Source organism: Gadus chalcogrammus, chromosome 15 (assembly GCF_026213295.1).
Source record: "Gadus chalcogrammus isolate NIFS_2021 chromosome 15, NIFS_Gcha_1.0, whole genome shotgun sequence".
Taxonomy (NCBI): Eukaryota; Metazoa; Chordata; class Actinopteri; order Gadiformes; family Gadidae; genus Gadus; species Gadus chalcogrammus.
In genome coordinates this window covers 15,383,931-15,398,930 of record NC_079426.1, presented here as the reverse complement: position 1 = coordinate 15,398,930, position 15,000 = coordinate 15,383,931, and the positions used below count along the sequence as shown (strand labels likewise).

The 15,000-nt window shown below is 46.8% G+C and overlaps 3 protein-coding genes across 3 annotated transcripts in view; 1 reads left to right on the top strand and 2 right to left on the bottom strand.

The window, feature by feature from the left end:
• The window catches only part of ttc7a (tetratricopeptide repeat domain 7A), a 16,659-nt gene extending 14,577 nt beyond the window's left edge, over nucleotides 1-2,082 (bottom strand). Inside the window, exon 1 of the mRNA XM_056609570.1 lies at nucleotides 1,901-2,082. The gene's annotated coding sequence lies outside the window, so the exon portion shown is untranslated. The remainder of the gene's footprint in view (nucleotides 1-1,900) is intronic.
• A 72-nt stretch (nucleotides 2,083-2,154) lies between these two features.
• Nucleotides 2,155-5,429, top strand: mcfd2 (multiple coagulation factor deficiency 2, ER cargo receptor complex subunit). Its single transcript, XM_056609572.1, has 4 exons — nucleotides 2,155-2,264; nucleotides 2,643-2,834; nucleotides 3,449-3,608; nucleotides 4,241-5,429. Exons 1-4 carry the CDS (start codon nucleotides 2,158-2,160, stop codon nucleotides 4,370-4,372), a joined length of 591 nt encoding a protein of 196 aa, XP_056465547.1. The 5' UTR covers nucleotides 2,155-2,157; the 3' UTR covers nucleotides 4,373-5,429.
• Nucleotides 5,430-5,725: 296 nt separating this feature from the next.
• Nucleotides 5,726-7,505, bottom strand: prop1 (PROP paired-like homeobox 1). Its single transcript, XM_056609571.1, has 3 exons — nucleotides 7,403-7,505; nucleotides 6,411-6,613; nucleotides 5,726-6,124 (listed from the first exon to the last, which is right to left on the bottom strand). The coding sequence occupies exons 1-3, from the start codon at nucleotides 7,503-7,505 to the stop codon at nucleotides 5,726-5,728; spliced, it is 705 nt and encodes a 234-aa protein (XP_056465546.1).
• Between the last annotated feature and the right edge of the window lie 7,495 nt (nucleotides 7,506-15,000).

The window sequence follows — 15,000 nt, the reverse complement described above, 5'->3', positions numbered from 1 at the left end:
GTCTGTCTGTCTGTCTGTCTGTCTGTCTGTCTGTCTGTCTGTCTGTCTGTCTGTCTGTCTGTCTGTCTGTCTGTCTGTCTGTCTGTCTGTCTGTCTGTCTGTCTGTCTGTCTGTCTGTCTGTCTGTCTGTCTGTCTGTCTGTCTGTCTGTCTGTCTGTCTGTCTGTCTGTCTGTCTGTCTGTCTGTCTGTCTGTCTGTCTGTCTGTCTGTCTGTCTGTCTGTCTGTCTGTCTGTCTGTCTGTCTGTCTGTCTGTCTGTCTGTCTGTCTGTCTGTCTGTCTGTCTGTCTGTCTGTCTGTCTGTCTGTCTGTCTGTCTGTCTGTCTGTCTGTCTGTCTGTCTGTCTGTCTGTCTGTCTGTCTGTCTGTCTGTCTGTCTGTCTGTCTGTCTGTCTGTCTGTCTGTCTGTCTGTCTGTCTGTCTGTCTGTCTGTCTGTCTGTCTGTCTGTCTGTCTGTCTGTCTGTCTGTCTGTCTGTCTGTCTGTCTGTCTGTCTGTCTGTCTGTCTGTCTGTCTGTCTGTCTGTCTGTCTGTCTGTCTGTCTGTCTGTCTGTCTGTCTGTCTGTCTGTCTGTCTGTCTGTCTGTCTGTCTGTCTGTCTGTCTGTCTGTCTGTCTGTCTGTCTGTCTGTCTGTCTGTCTGTCTGTCTGTCTGTCTGTCTGTCTGTCTGTCTGTCTGTCTGTCTGTCTGTCTGTCTGTCTGTCTGTCTGTCTGTCTGTCTGTCTGTCTGTCTGTCTGTGTGTGTGTGTGTGTGTGTGTGTGTGTGTGTGTGTGTGTGTGTGTGTGTGTGTGTGTGTGTGTGTGTGTGTGTGTGTGTGACGCGTGTGTGAGTAGGCTATGTGTGTGAGCAATAGGCTAGGTAATACAGTTCTTACATGAATTGTATTTCTGTCTTTGAGTCTGAATCAGTTTACCCTGTTCCCTTTTCCCTCACAATGCTTTTGAATCTAAGTGGTTCACAGGAGAAGGTGTACAGGACAAGAAATGACAGCTGTCACAAGCAGAACAATAGCTGTATACAGGCCTTGGTGTAGGCAAAGCTAAAAAATATTTCATTTTACTTCCTTTTATTACAAACCTTATACATTTCACTTCAAACTTACTCCTGCTAAATGAGCAAATGTACAAGCCTATGTAGGCTGCAGGCTGCTGCTTTGCTTACAGCCAAGAGCCGCTCCATGTTATATCAGGTAGGCTTACTGGAATCAAGTACGGATCATGATGCTGAACCCTCACTGTTGGAACCTTTTTGATACCGTCTAGGTTGGAACTGGTGTTGTTGCCACTAACCCAATGTGACAACAATTCAAACAAAAATTCACAATGCGTTGTGATGCCTCTTTATGCTAGTATGGATATTTTGTCCTTAGGGTTATCTTTTTTGTTCCATGATGACCAATATGTTGAACACTTGGCTTGAACTAACAACTAATGACAGGGCATAGCCCTATTGGACACCGTTATAGTTGTATATTGGGAGTAGGCCTATATACACCAATCTGGGATCAGGCTGTTCAGAGAACCAATACAAAAGTGAGGACTATGTCCTTCATGCTAGATCGCATGTTAATCTTTTTCCCTTTGACCCTTTAACAGGATCAATTACAAGGATTAAGGCAATTGCCTGCAACACGCTGGAAATGTGGCCAAAGCAGCAGAGCAGAATTGTGGCAAGCATGACATGCAACATCTATTTTTTAAATGTGTAAACATGACTATCGATAGATCATGGTAAAGTTTTTCTTTTTATAACGTTTGACATTCAACCCCTTCACCTGTAGAGTTATTACAGCTAGGACTATTTTTTATAACGTACCAAACAATGTCCCAATTCAATTCCGAAATTGATTCGACAACATACACATGTATTTGTATTATGGGGGTCATCACAATGGGATTACTCACTGGGGACTCGCCTAAGGGTTGGGAAGGATGTGACTCTAACTACTGTAATAATAGAGAAGAGAAACCTCAAGCCGTCTGAAAAGGGATTTGGCTGCTTCATTTTCTCTCTGGAAGTTTGTCATGGATAGTCGGCCCTTCAGGACTAACAGAATCGCACAGACGTCTCTTCCCTGTGTGTGAAATGTATTTGACAACCCTGTGCGACTTTGACAGTGCGTTGAGCCACGCCCACTACTGACTCCTAGTTAAGCCAGCCAATGAGACCTCGCTGTCGTGTACAACAGTTGAGAGGTTTCTACGGCGCGTCGCCAGGACCTAAAAGCCCCAGAACGCAACAATTTACCGGAGAATATCTAACCGTCAGGTAATATCACTTTTCTTATGATTCTGTGCAGCAATTCGTTATTTAACTCATCGTCCTTATTAACTTATGAAAAAGAGATAAAACGTGGTTTGACAAATTGCACTGTGCAGTCCAATATGTTCAGCTAACGGTAGTCACGGTGGACGTCTCTTATTGGATGGCTTGCAGCGGTCCTCCATATGTAAACACTGGGACATAATCACCACCGCCTGGCATCAGACCTCTAATGCGTAATTTTAACTAGATTGTTAAGTGAACTGAGGTTTCTTAGCTAGAGAGGAGCAATCTTCACAAGTCAATCAAACTGTTGTATGTGCCGTATGTCATTCATTCCCGTGAGCAGTCAGCAGCGTATCTATCCTTGTGTTTGTCCATCAGAATGATAAGAAGAACGCGCTCTTCCAGGGGCATGGAGTTGAGTTGTGTCTTCATCATTCTCTCCAGCTGCTGCCTCCTGTGCGTCCGCTCTCACGGAGAGCCAGATCAACAGGCACAGACTCCGGACTCTACTCACATTCAAGGTGGTCATGGTCATGGTCGTCTCGATAGAAATATGATCCAAGACAAAAAGTGAGGGAGAATTTCGTACATTTTAAACGTGTTTATTTTACCTCAAAGTGTGTGTGTGTGTGTGTGTGTGTGTGTGTGTGTGTGTGTGTGTGTGTGTGTGTGTGTGTGTGTGTGTGTGTGTGTGTGTGTGTGTGTGTGTGTGTGTGTGTGTGTGTGAGAGAGCGCCTGTTGATTGTTGGGTATGAATTGTGCATGCAGTTTCGTTCCTAGAACATTTGCAGGCGTGTGTCTGTTAATCATTTACCGTCTGAATATTTTGGTCGTCTACTCATGGCACCGCTTTGAAAGATATCAGAAGGTTAACTTGAAGTACGTGTGTGTTGATAGCAGACCGTAGACCAAGCTGACATAGCAGTTAACCTGGAGTTTGTTCTGTGGTGTGACATTGTGGCTTCCCAATGCTCATAGTGCTGGATAACACAGTGAGCTGAGAAAATAAAGAATTCGCTCTTTCTCACTGTGTGTGTGTGTGTCTGTGTGTGTGTGTGTGTGTGTGTGTGTGTGTGTGTGTGTGTGTGTGTGTGTGTGTGTGTGTGTGTGTGTGTGTGTGTGTGTGTGTGTGTGTGTGTGTGTGTGTGTGTGCGCGTGTGCGTGCGCCTCTGTGTGTCCGAAAGCCACATTATGGAGCACCTGGAGGGGGTGATCGATAAGCCAGAGACGGAGATGTCTCCACAGGAACTGCAGCTGCACTACTTCAAGATGCACGACTACGACGGCAACAACCTGCTGGACGGGCTAGAACTGGCCACCGCCATCACACATGTGCACAAAGAGGTAGGCGACGCGTGTGCATGTGCCCCTGTGTCCTGGCTGCTGCACACCATGTTTGGGAGACTGTTGAACATACTAGTGCATGCTAGAGCTGCCCCTAAGAAATAAGTATGGAAAATATTTTCAAGTGAATGTTAATCGTTCCAAATCGTAGAATCATACTGTTCAATATTTATAACTGGAAGTGATGTACGTAGAAAGGGCTGAATGATTATGGATGCACAAATTTGGCACCAAGTATGGGTCCATACCATGGGGATGAGGTCTCTGTACAATTAACTACCTTAGATTATGCTTACTATACATGCCTGCCACCAGAGGGACAGCTACTGTGTTGTACGTCTTTCATCAGGTTATAGTGTTAATATTGCACTGTGCCTCCCCAGAGATTTACAGAGGAGCAATCTGAAACCCGTAATGCAATTATTAACAGTAGACCTGTTGTCTTTTCAGTTTTTAAGGCCCCTTTAAATGTATCAGGAGAACTACACCGATGTGAATACTGGCATCCACCTTTTATTTAACAATGTTTTATATTTCAATTGATATTTCGGTATTGTAACTCTACATAGTGCCTTTCTTAAACCCCTCCCTCCCCCTTATTTTTTATTTTATTTATTTTATTTGTCAATCAGGAAAGAGGTGAGAACACCCAACCAATGAAAGAAGAGGACCTGATAAATCTGATCGATGACGTGCTGAGGGATGATGACAAGAACAACGACGGCTACATAGACTATATCGAGTTTGCCAAGTCACTCGAATAGAGCGGTCCCTAAGTAACAGACGACCCCAGACACCCTCTCTTCCTCTCTCGCTGTCTCTCTCTCTCTGTCAAACAACCACCCCCAGGGTACCATGGCACCATGGCTATGGGATGGGGTGGGGGGAATACATTACCAGAATTGAACTTTGCAATTCCAGTGCAGTCGATAGTCATAAACATCCCCTTCTTTATGATCCAGTTCTGCAGACGGTCAATATGAAAGATGGAGCACTTAATTGTACCTGTATGTTGCAAAGGCAATACATCTGCTGCTGCTTGTGCATTTTCAAAGTACCATGTGGCCTTTTATTGAAATCTCTTGAATATATACCAATTTATTTTTCATGTCACCCTGGAGGCCTGAGCGTGATCAGAAGAATTGTGGCTACATGTTTATGAAAATGGCTTTTGAGGTTGTTTTTTTCTTCTGTTTCTGCTCCAACATTGGCCTCCGCCGCACAACTTTACTTTCAAACAGCCCCTCCCCATTCCCGGTACCTCTCATACTGTTACTATGACTACCCCGCTTCCCTCCCTGTGTGGTCACAAAACTCCCCCGATGGAGACCTGTGTTGCCCTCTGTCGTCTACTTTGAGCCATCAGAGCAGAGCGGAGGCTCGGGACCAAGCTTTGCTCGAGTGACGTGAATGTAACGCATCATCACTGGTTCTGCTGCTTATGTTAACTCGTACACACTGGACACGCCAGCCGCTCACCACGCCCGCTGGGCCGCCAATCCCCTCGTTCCAGTGGCACATTCCCATTGTTTGAGGAAAATTTAAGTCTTCAGTTGGTTTGGGTTTTGTTTTGCGTGTTTCAAACGCCGGTTTTCACCTCAACCACCAAAAAGAGATTAGTGGGATCGATCGATGGGAAAAATGGTCTTGGTCCATTCTTATTTTTACAAAAAACAAAAGTATATGCTATAAATGTAATATTTTTGTCACTCAGTGTTAATGGTCTTTTTGAAGGCAGGTTATTTTGAATACAGGTCTATAAATGTAAATGTTTATGTTAGCAGAGAAGCAGCAGAATGTATTAAAATACATTTGAAATCAAAAGAACCTGTGTATTTTATTAATCCTTGAAAAACATTTTTAAAAAATACAATTCTAACCCATAGGATGTGGAAGCCGTAGACAATTCAGAGAAGATGATGCATTTACTGTATATAAAAACGATATTAGGCATTAAGCCTATCACGCCTTTCACAATCAATCAAATAAATGAACAAACCCAGAAAGTCCCAGGAAATGAGAAAACATAATCAATATGTATGATATATGTGGTTGGTTAATGTGCATTACATTAACATCATAAATTCTTTGCATAGGCCTCTTCTTCACTAGTAATTTTAGTTCCAGTGAGAGGCAGAGTCAAGACATGACATGGAGGCCAGGGAGAACACAGGTGTACCCAGGTTAGCGGGCGGGCCCCCTATGGTCCTGAGGGGCCCGTACCATTCCTCGTGCTGGCGAGGGGGTCCCGGGGGCTGGGGCTGCACCACAGCAGGGCAGGGACACTGGCCAGGGACGGCGCCTGGGTGGTGCGCATAACCACCAGAGGGCAGCATAGAGCTGAACCGGTGGATGTGCGGCAGGGACTGGGGGTAGAACTGCCGGCTGATACCTGAAGCAGGCATGCACATGCTGCTGATCAGGGCCCCGGGTCCCGGCAGGACACCCACCGGCATCGCCTTCTTGGACGCTCGCTCCTGCTTCCGTTGTTTGGCTCGTCTGTTCTGAAACCAAACCTGCTGAGGGATTTTCCACGAAAGTAAAGGAAAATTCATGTTTACAGCTGTGAATAAATGTTAAAGAGGATTTCTACAAATGACCATCTTCACCAACCACCATTTGCCCACAAACTCACAAACTAAAAGTACCTGAGATTGCACCAATTACTCAATTAACCACCATATCTCCGAAACCCAGCCAACCTCTAACCCAATAAGTCAATATATCCCAAAGTCCCTGGTGTGACATGTTGGCAGAGCGGCCCATCATGACGTGTTTATATATAATATGCCCCTGGCCCACCTGAATGCGGGCCTCGTTGAGCTTGGTGAGGCGGGCAAGCTCCTCCCGGCAGTAGATGTCGGGGTAGTGGTTCTGAGCGAACGCCACCTCCAGCTGCTCCAGCTGCTTGTGGCTGAAGCTGGTGCGGTGGCGGCGCCGTGCCGGGGACAGGAAGTCGCGCCCCCGGCGCCCAAATCCCATGCCGCCGCGGACCTCTCCGATATCTGAGGAGGACAAAGGGAAGAGAGTCAGGGGTGGTTGTGGGTGGTCATGACCAGATGCCATAGTCTTCACTTGTACACACACACACACACACACACACACACGCGCGCGCGCACGTATTGTGGGAACTAAACTCTCCCCTGGCTCCTATTTCTTAGGCCTGTACGGTCTACCTCAGTGTTTCCCAGCTCGACCCCATAGACACGAACATAGGTGGTCTTAACTCTTAAACCTGATTCACTGTCACAATCAACTTTCACTGATGGTGGTGTTCAGAAAAGGGGGATCCACCTTGTGTGGTTCCCAGTCCCACCTGGCAACCCGAGACGCCAGAGGCCTTCAGCTGTCAGAGAAGCGGCCAAGTGGACACTGGAGGGGGATTTGAGGCAGATTAGTGCCACAATAGCCAAAACACAGACTCATTTATCAGATTGGTCCATGGAGAGAGGGCAGTGCAGCCACATTACTGTGGTTGGAGGGAACAGACGGCCCATTGAAAATGGCCTGTTTCTACTAATAACTCAACATATAATGTAGTTTGAAGTGTTGAATTTGCGACACTCGAACATAGATTAGGTTTGGATTCCTTTTACACGTTAACAAGTGAATATTCGCATCAGCGAATTTAGACAAAGTGTATCAAAAGAATAAAGGATTCAAAATCCATCAGCGGGTCATCTGTTGCTTACAGTTGGATGGGACTCCTGCATTTACCCCTATAGAACCATCCATCCATAGCACCAGCCGACAACAGAGACACACGCCATATCCATGGAACAGAGTGGACTCACCCGCAGTGGAGCTCACCGTGGCCAGGTCCGAGTACACGTCTCCACACTCTGGATGGCTTCTTGAGACCATGCTGCCTCCGGTTGGCTTCAGCACCTGGGCCATGTCTGGACTCTGGAGGTCTTCTCTCTGCTCAGGACGCTCCACACTGCTGCCTTCAATGCTCCAATGGGGGCCAGGTGGTGGCTTTTCTTCTTCACGGCTATGACATCACATGCCAACACCATTTCCCCCACCCCATTCAACAGGTGACTTCACCTATAGGTAATGTGTGTGTGTGTGTGTGTGTGTGTGTGTGTGTGCGTGTGTGTGTGTGTGTGTGTGTGTGTGTGTGTGTGTGTGTGTGTGTGTGTGTGTGTGTGTGTGTGTGTGTGTGTGTGTGTGTGTGTGTGTGTGTGTGTGTGTGTGTGTGTGTGTGTGTGTGCTTGTGTGCATGTGCGTTTAAGCTCCATTACCTCTAAACATTGTCCCTGACTCTGAATTGTAGATCTACAATTCAGAAAAAACTAACAAATCATCATCAATCACAAATGTATTAACTGCAATTAAACGATACTAAATACCGGACAATGTAATACCCGCTGTATTGTCTAATAGGCCGTAGGTTAGATAATAGATAAATTAGATTGTGTGGGGTGCAGTTGACTGTACAGCCACCGGGGAGCAGTATAAACCATTCTGTACCGTCACACAGACTTCAAACCTGGACTGCATTCTGAGAACGGCAGAGTTGCCCCTGTGCCGACCCAGGCTCGCGTCCTCATGTGTCCTCCATTGTGAAACTCAGAGTGCAAGCCAGGTCTCCTGCAAATACCCACCTTATTTTATATGGTCTCACTGCTGCAATATAACCCTGTTGAACTTGCTTGGTGAGTCATTTCCTATACTCAAGTGAAAGTTTTCCCTCTTTTCCCTTCAGAAAATAGACCTTTGATGAAAGTAAAAGGCCATTAAATATTTTACTCAACAGAAGGCATTTAAGTTTGTGATATATACAATATATTTAAGCATGGAAGGTAAAAGTCCTACTTATTCATCAGCTTGACTTTTGACCCTCGAAGCATTAACCAGTTGGTAGCTCAACAGCTTTAAATATGCTACTTAAGTGGACCTAGTGGTTTCCTAGTATTTATCAGCATGTCATACAGAATCATTTATCATTTAAAACTGAGAATAATAGTTTTTGTAAAACGAATACTCATAGACCTTTACATACTAAAAGTCCTACAGTTAGGACCATTAAAGTACAAATTGCTTCAGAATGTGTAGGAGTAGACGTTGGCCTGTCAAAAAAATTGGATTCAAAGCACCCCAACATTTATATCTTCAGTCTGCATGCCTTTTCTCTTCAGCATAGCAAACGATCCAAAGCCGGTTGCCATGGTTGCCAACGGAATTCCCTGACTGTTGGAGACGGACGGTCATCCACCAGGCTCTGAGCCAAACGGTGACCCTGACCCCAGTCAGTGGTGAGTCACCCACAGCATGGGACAGGAGGGCCTTCACTGCCCTGCCCAGCTGCTCCCCTGAGCCGGCTGCTGCCGGCAATGACCCAGGCTGGCAGGACCCGTCCAAATGGGTGAACAGCTAATTGTTTATGTGTGTGTGTGTGTGTGTGTGTGTGTGTGTGTGTGTGTGTGTGTGTGTGTGTGTGTGTGTGTGTGTGTGTGTGTGTGTGTGTGTGTGTGTTTGTCTGTGTCTGTGTCTGTGTGTGTATGCTGCTGCTGTACCTGCTGCAGGTAATCTTCTAGTTGTCTTTTACACAGGATGGACATAGATGTTCTAGACATGACTAAAGTGTAGTTGTTTTGTAGAACCAAATGTGATGGCAAAACCAACTAACTGATGTAACCCTGAGGGGCAATAGCGCCCGGTCAGTGTATGTCCTCTAAAAGGGCTCGTATTTGCCACTGACTGGCTCAGATTGTCATTGTAAGTGTCTGAGAGCATTATGGAAAGGATCCCTACAGAGTTAACCTTGTGTTTCACCTTATGCATGATCCGGTCAGTTTGTTAATGCGTCCGACCAAGTCTCGCTCAAGGCCAAGTATCACTCTGAAATCTCTCGAGAGTGAGTTGTTTCTGGGAGACGATGGTGGAAAAGTGAGTGAGAGCGGTTGAGAGGAGTGCAGCAAGAGTTTGTTTTGTAGGACTAGAGAAAGTTAAGCTTAGTTTTATCTAAACGATTTGGGTGAAGGTAGGTTCAGATTCTAACGACAACAGGGACATTTACTGAAATAACTCAACTCTTCAGAGGGAGAGATTTCAGAACGAGAATTCTCCTTGAGCAAGACTTGGTTGGACACAACAACAAACAGACCAGATCAAGCAAAAGGTAAACGCTTTAAAAATGTTTTATTTCTCTGTTGTGATTCTTTCCACACTGTTCCATTAAGACTTATAATAACAAGTCTGAGCCTGTTATTGGTAAAAGACAAGCATGGTAAGAGGATTGACCATAAGGGTTGCATTGAACCTAGGCTGCTACAGCTCAAGCGCTCTCTGTCAATAGCAAAATTGTTGTCCATATTAGTCACTCAGACCCAAAATGATGAAAAACAAAGATAGTCCAGGTTTTTGAAAAACCTGAAGTTATCCTTCAAAGCGCTGAAAATGCAGAAAAGCCTCGAAGTTCTTCAAACTGAAAGTCTCAAAGGAAGTCAATCAAAAAGGTATTCCAATAAACCACAATTTATATTTAAATCAAGTTCTCGTGTTCTCAGGTTTCAGTTGAGAAGGGGTAAATATAACCAAACCAAGAGATTACAGATCATCCTCTGGTTAAGACTGTCACTACCTTAGGCTCTCCCTGTTTAAAAGGCCCGGCCTGCTGCATGGAGGCCGATGGCCACTAGAGGTCTCAGAATCCTGGCCTTCTCTGAAATGAAATGAGAAACAACTAGCAAGATATTGCTCAATCTCATCTTTAATTGGACGTCCACACATCTGGACGAGGATATTTTTTGTTTGTGTATCTGTAACATTGTGTTCTACTTCCCTTCTGCTGTACAGCTTACTATGTGCGTGTGTGAGTGTGTGCGTGTGTGTGTGTGTGTGTGTGTGGTACGCATCTCCTAGTACCAGAAAATAATATTTATTTAAGATGAACACACCAATGATTCCTCCCCCCACCTACTCACCACCCATGATTTTAATCATGCATCACAGATAGGAGTATTCTCTCTCTCTTTGCTCTCAATGCTAGGTATGCAATCATTTGATTCACGTTGTCATGTTGGCTGCGGAGGCTAAACTCCAGGGAGCTACAGACTTCCCAGCCCCGCCTGCCAAGTCCTCCACGCATCCCAGATTCACATCCCATGATCGCCGTCTCAAACACCAACACCCTCCGCCAGGAACACCCCCCCCCCCCCACACCTCCTCCTCCCCACCTCAAACCAACACCACGGCTTCTGCTCTTACCCCCTACCTCACCCCCCTACCCCAGTGTGGCTGTTGTCCAGTCCGTCTCTTGGCTAGTGTCTGCTTTTCTTTCTCTCTCCATGGTGTGTGTGTGTGTGTGTGTGTGTGTGTGTCAGTGTGTGTGTGTGTGTGTGTGTGTGTGTGTGTGTGTGTGTGTGTGTGTGTGTGTGTGTGTGTGTGTGTGTGTGTGTGTGTGTGTGTGTGTGTGTGTGTGTGTGTGCGTGCGTCTTTCTTTCTTTCTCTGTCTCTCTCCTTTTCCCTTCCCTGGGGAGTCTGTCTGCATACGCATGGCTGTCTTACTGTCGAGAACGAACATAATAGAGTCTATCATAATAAAGCGGTGTTAATATTTTTAATATATATGATTATATAATATGTATCATATTTGAATGTGAATTGATTGTATTTCTCTGCATGCAAGAGTATGATTCGAAGGACACATGGTGTTCAAAGTTTGTTGTGCTATGGCTGTTACACAATCCCAGCATGCATCTGTCTTGTCTGAATGAAAAAGAAAAACATATTTCAGTGCCACTGCAGAAGAAAATGTACTTAATCTTCGTTATAGGCCTTGACAACTTGACACATTTCTAGCATTAACCAGAAACGAGATACCAGAAGAATTATACAAATGTTGCATCATTTTTTAAGTTGAAAGGGTTGACCAGCAGTTATTTTTTAGTTTCAACAGAATAGGTCTGCTCAACATGGGGTAGGCCTACAGTATAAAGTCAACGTAGGCCTACAGGCCAAATATTTTACCCAATTCTCATACATGAGGTCCTGGATATCTTTCCACCGATCCAAGAGGACTGTCTGCCCACACCACAGATCTCAGGAAAACCAGATACCAAATCGCCCAAGTGAACGAAAACTAAGCTATTATATTTTCTCATGTTTTATTTTATTATTTTTCCGCTAAACAGTGGGCTGTGCTGGGAAGTCGGGCAGGCAGGAAAGCTGATACTGGCACTATTTATTTTGAATGACTTTGGCTTTTTGGCTTTTCTGCCAAAGTCAGAGTGTAAACAAATACTAGTGGATCTGGTCATGGGACACCTTATAGAGAAGACTTCAAAGGGTCATCTCTATTATACCGATTTGCAGCAGTAATATTTAGAACAGCATGTTCGGATAAGCAAACCGTTAAACAGCTTAGCCAACCCCAAAAAGAATGATTTGTTCCAGAAACATTGATCCTCTGCCTTTCACTTTGATGAGAAACTTTTGGGAATTTGCGGTTCCACAATGCAATGATGTACAAGCTTCAGAATTTCGACTTTTTAACCACAGGGATTGTTTCAAATTGGGAAAGGGCAGTTGTGGATTACTCCAGAGCAGTAGAGCTTTGCCATGCTGTTGATCTTGTTGTGTGTGGTGTGTGTGAGTGTACACAGCTATCTAGGGATTCATGCTTTCACAGGCTGGTCACGATTCTCAAAGCACTGATACACGCACTTTGACCTCCACCTGAGAGAGTTGCTTTGGTGATTCTAGTCTCAAACGACAAGTAGAAGTACCGCCACTTGGGTAAACCTGGCCATATGGGCTATAAAGCTTAGTAGTCCATTATCTTTGTCTCCATCTTTGTCCAGGACATCCCCCCCCCCCCCCCCCCCCCCGACACACACACACACACACACACACACGCACACGCACACACACACGCACACGCACACACACACACACACACACACACACACAGTTACACAGTTACACAACCACACACTACTCATATTTAAAGCGCAGGCATGTATGGTGTACCTTGCACAAATATACATAACAGCAAGTGCGCAAGCATACACACACAGACACACACACACCCACACACACACACACACACACACACACACACACACACACACACACACACACACACACATATACAGACACACACACACATCACTTCCATGTACTGTCTTCGCCTACAAGTCAGCATGCAAGTCATACCGCACTGGCGGCCCTGGGTCAGATGATATGACATGCAGGCACGTACGTGCACCCCCTTCACCCACACACACACACACACGGATCCGAGTGTTGGCGTGGTGTCGTCAAGTACAGAGAAAATGCTCTCCCCCCTCCCCTTCTCTACCGCTCCACACAATCCCCCCCTAATTTCCCGGGACTGAACTGGGAGTGACCTGGCTGGCAGACAGTCAGCCCCAATGGAAGGAATGTAATCCAACCCCACTAACACCACCCCCACCCTACCCACATACACACACACACACACGCACGCACATGCATGCACACCCACACCCACACACACATACACATGCACACATAATAATAATAATAATAATAAATGAAATGTATATAGCGCTTAATATGGTACTCTAAGACGCTTGCATACACATACACAACACACACAAAGATACGCACACACACGCACGCACACACACACACCGGCGGCCTGGCGGCCACCGGTTGTGTGTGTGTGTGCGTGTGTGTGTGTGTGTGTGTGCGAGGGCGATCGAGAGAGTGGGATGGGGGAGCATGGCTCTAGGTCGTGTGCATCTCAGCGGAGTCTGCCACGTGTTTATTGTCATAAAGAGGATGCCTCTCTCCTCTCACCTGGGCTTCCTGTGTTCCCTTCTGCTTTCCCTCACAATGCTCCCCCCTTCTCGCCGCTCCATCGCAACGCTGAGGGACGCCAGGGAATCCAAACCATAATAATAACAATGGTAATTGCTGTAATAATAGTAGTATTGTAGGGCTCAACGAGGTACATAGTTTCGGAATGAGTAAAGGCTAAACCAGTAATAACCATTCCATTATTGGTCTCTTGTGTGCGGTGAGTGGGTTAGTGTATGTGTGTGTGTACAAGAGAGTGTATGCAAGCGTGTTTGTGGTGTGTGTGTGTGTGTGCGTGCTCGCATGTGTTTGGTGGTAGGTGTGTGTGTGAGCGAGGGTGTGTCTGAGTGTATGCGGCCTTTATGTGTATGGTGTGTGTGTGTGTGTGTGTGTGTGTGTGTGTGTGTGTGTGTGTGTGTGTGTGTGTGTGTGTGTGTGTGTGTGTGTGTGTGTGTGTGTATGTGTGAGTGTGTATGCCCATTTGGCAATCATACGTGTGACAGGGGTGTAACATTTTGCCTATCAAGACTAAGCCCCCCCCCCCCCCCCCCCAGATCCTTGACTGTGACTGAATGTTCTACTGTCGTCATGACGTCCAAGACCCAGCAGGTCGTCTTCTACGCTGACGGGACGAAACACCAAACAGGATGATGACGATGATTTCGGAAGAAAGCAGCCCTCACCCACACAGGGCGCGGGTGTTGCTACGGGAAGCGAGTCGGTGAGGGCTGCCTTCTTCCGAAATCGTTTTGCGTGATTGGATGGAAAACACATTTGGAGAGAAACGCATGAGTAAGAGGAAAGCAGGGGTGCCGAGGCTGGGGCGGCTCACTATGGAGCGGGCGTGTGACTGCATGCCCAGAACCACCAACATGGGGGACCGTGGTGCTGCTGTCGGTCATGGGCCGGTCATGGTGGGGGTTCCGGGGGGGGGGGGGGGGGGGGCGGCTGTGGTGGATGGGGTTGAGGCAGGCGTGGAGGATAATGGTGGGGTACGGTGGTGGTGGTGGGGGTGTTCAAGGTTTAGCTGTTGGCCTGGCAGGCCTGGTTGCCTCGCTTGGGCTGGCTGTCTGCGGGCCTTTCCCCCCGTCCAGACTCCCATGGTGGTGTCCTCTTTCCAGCCCGTATCCCTCCCTCCCTACCCCTCCGATCCCTCAGCCGTGGTCTGGCCGGCTCTCTGGGAGGCCGCCCTGTGGCCCTCATCGCCAGCCGGTCAGAGTGTGACACCCAGTGGGACCGGGGTGGGGACTGGGGGGAGGGAGGAAGCGATAGAGTTTCCCCCCTCTCTCTCTCTCTCTCTCTCTCTCTCTCTCTCTCTCTTTCAATCTCTCTCTCACTCTCACTCTCACTCTCTGTCTGTCTCTGTCTCTGTCTCTGTCTCTGTCTCTGTCTCTGTCTCTGTCTCTGTCTCTGTCTCCGTCTCTGTCTCTGTCTCTCTCTCTCTCTTTCACTCTCTCTCTCTCTCTCTCTCTCTCTCTCTCTCTCTCTCTCTCTCCTCTCTCTCTCTCACTCTCTCTCTCTCTCTCTCTCTCTCTCTCTCTCTCTCACCTTTAATGTGTTGGGTGAGGCGTGAACCGTCCTCAGCCACAGGTCTGGTCTA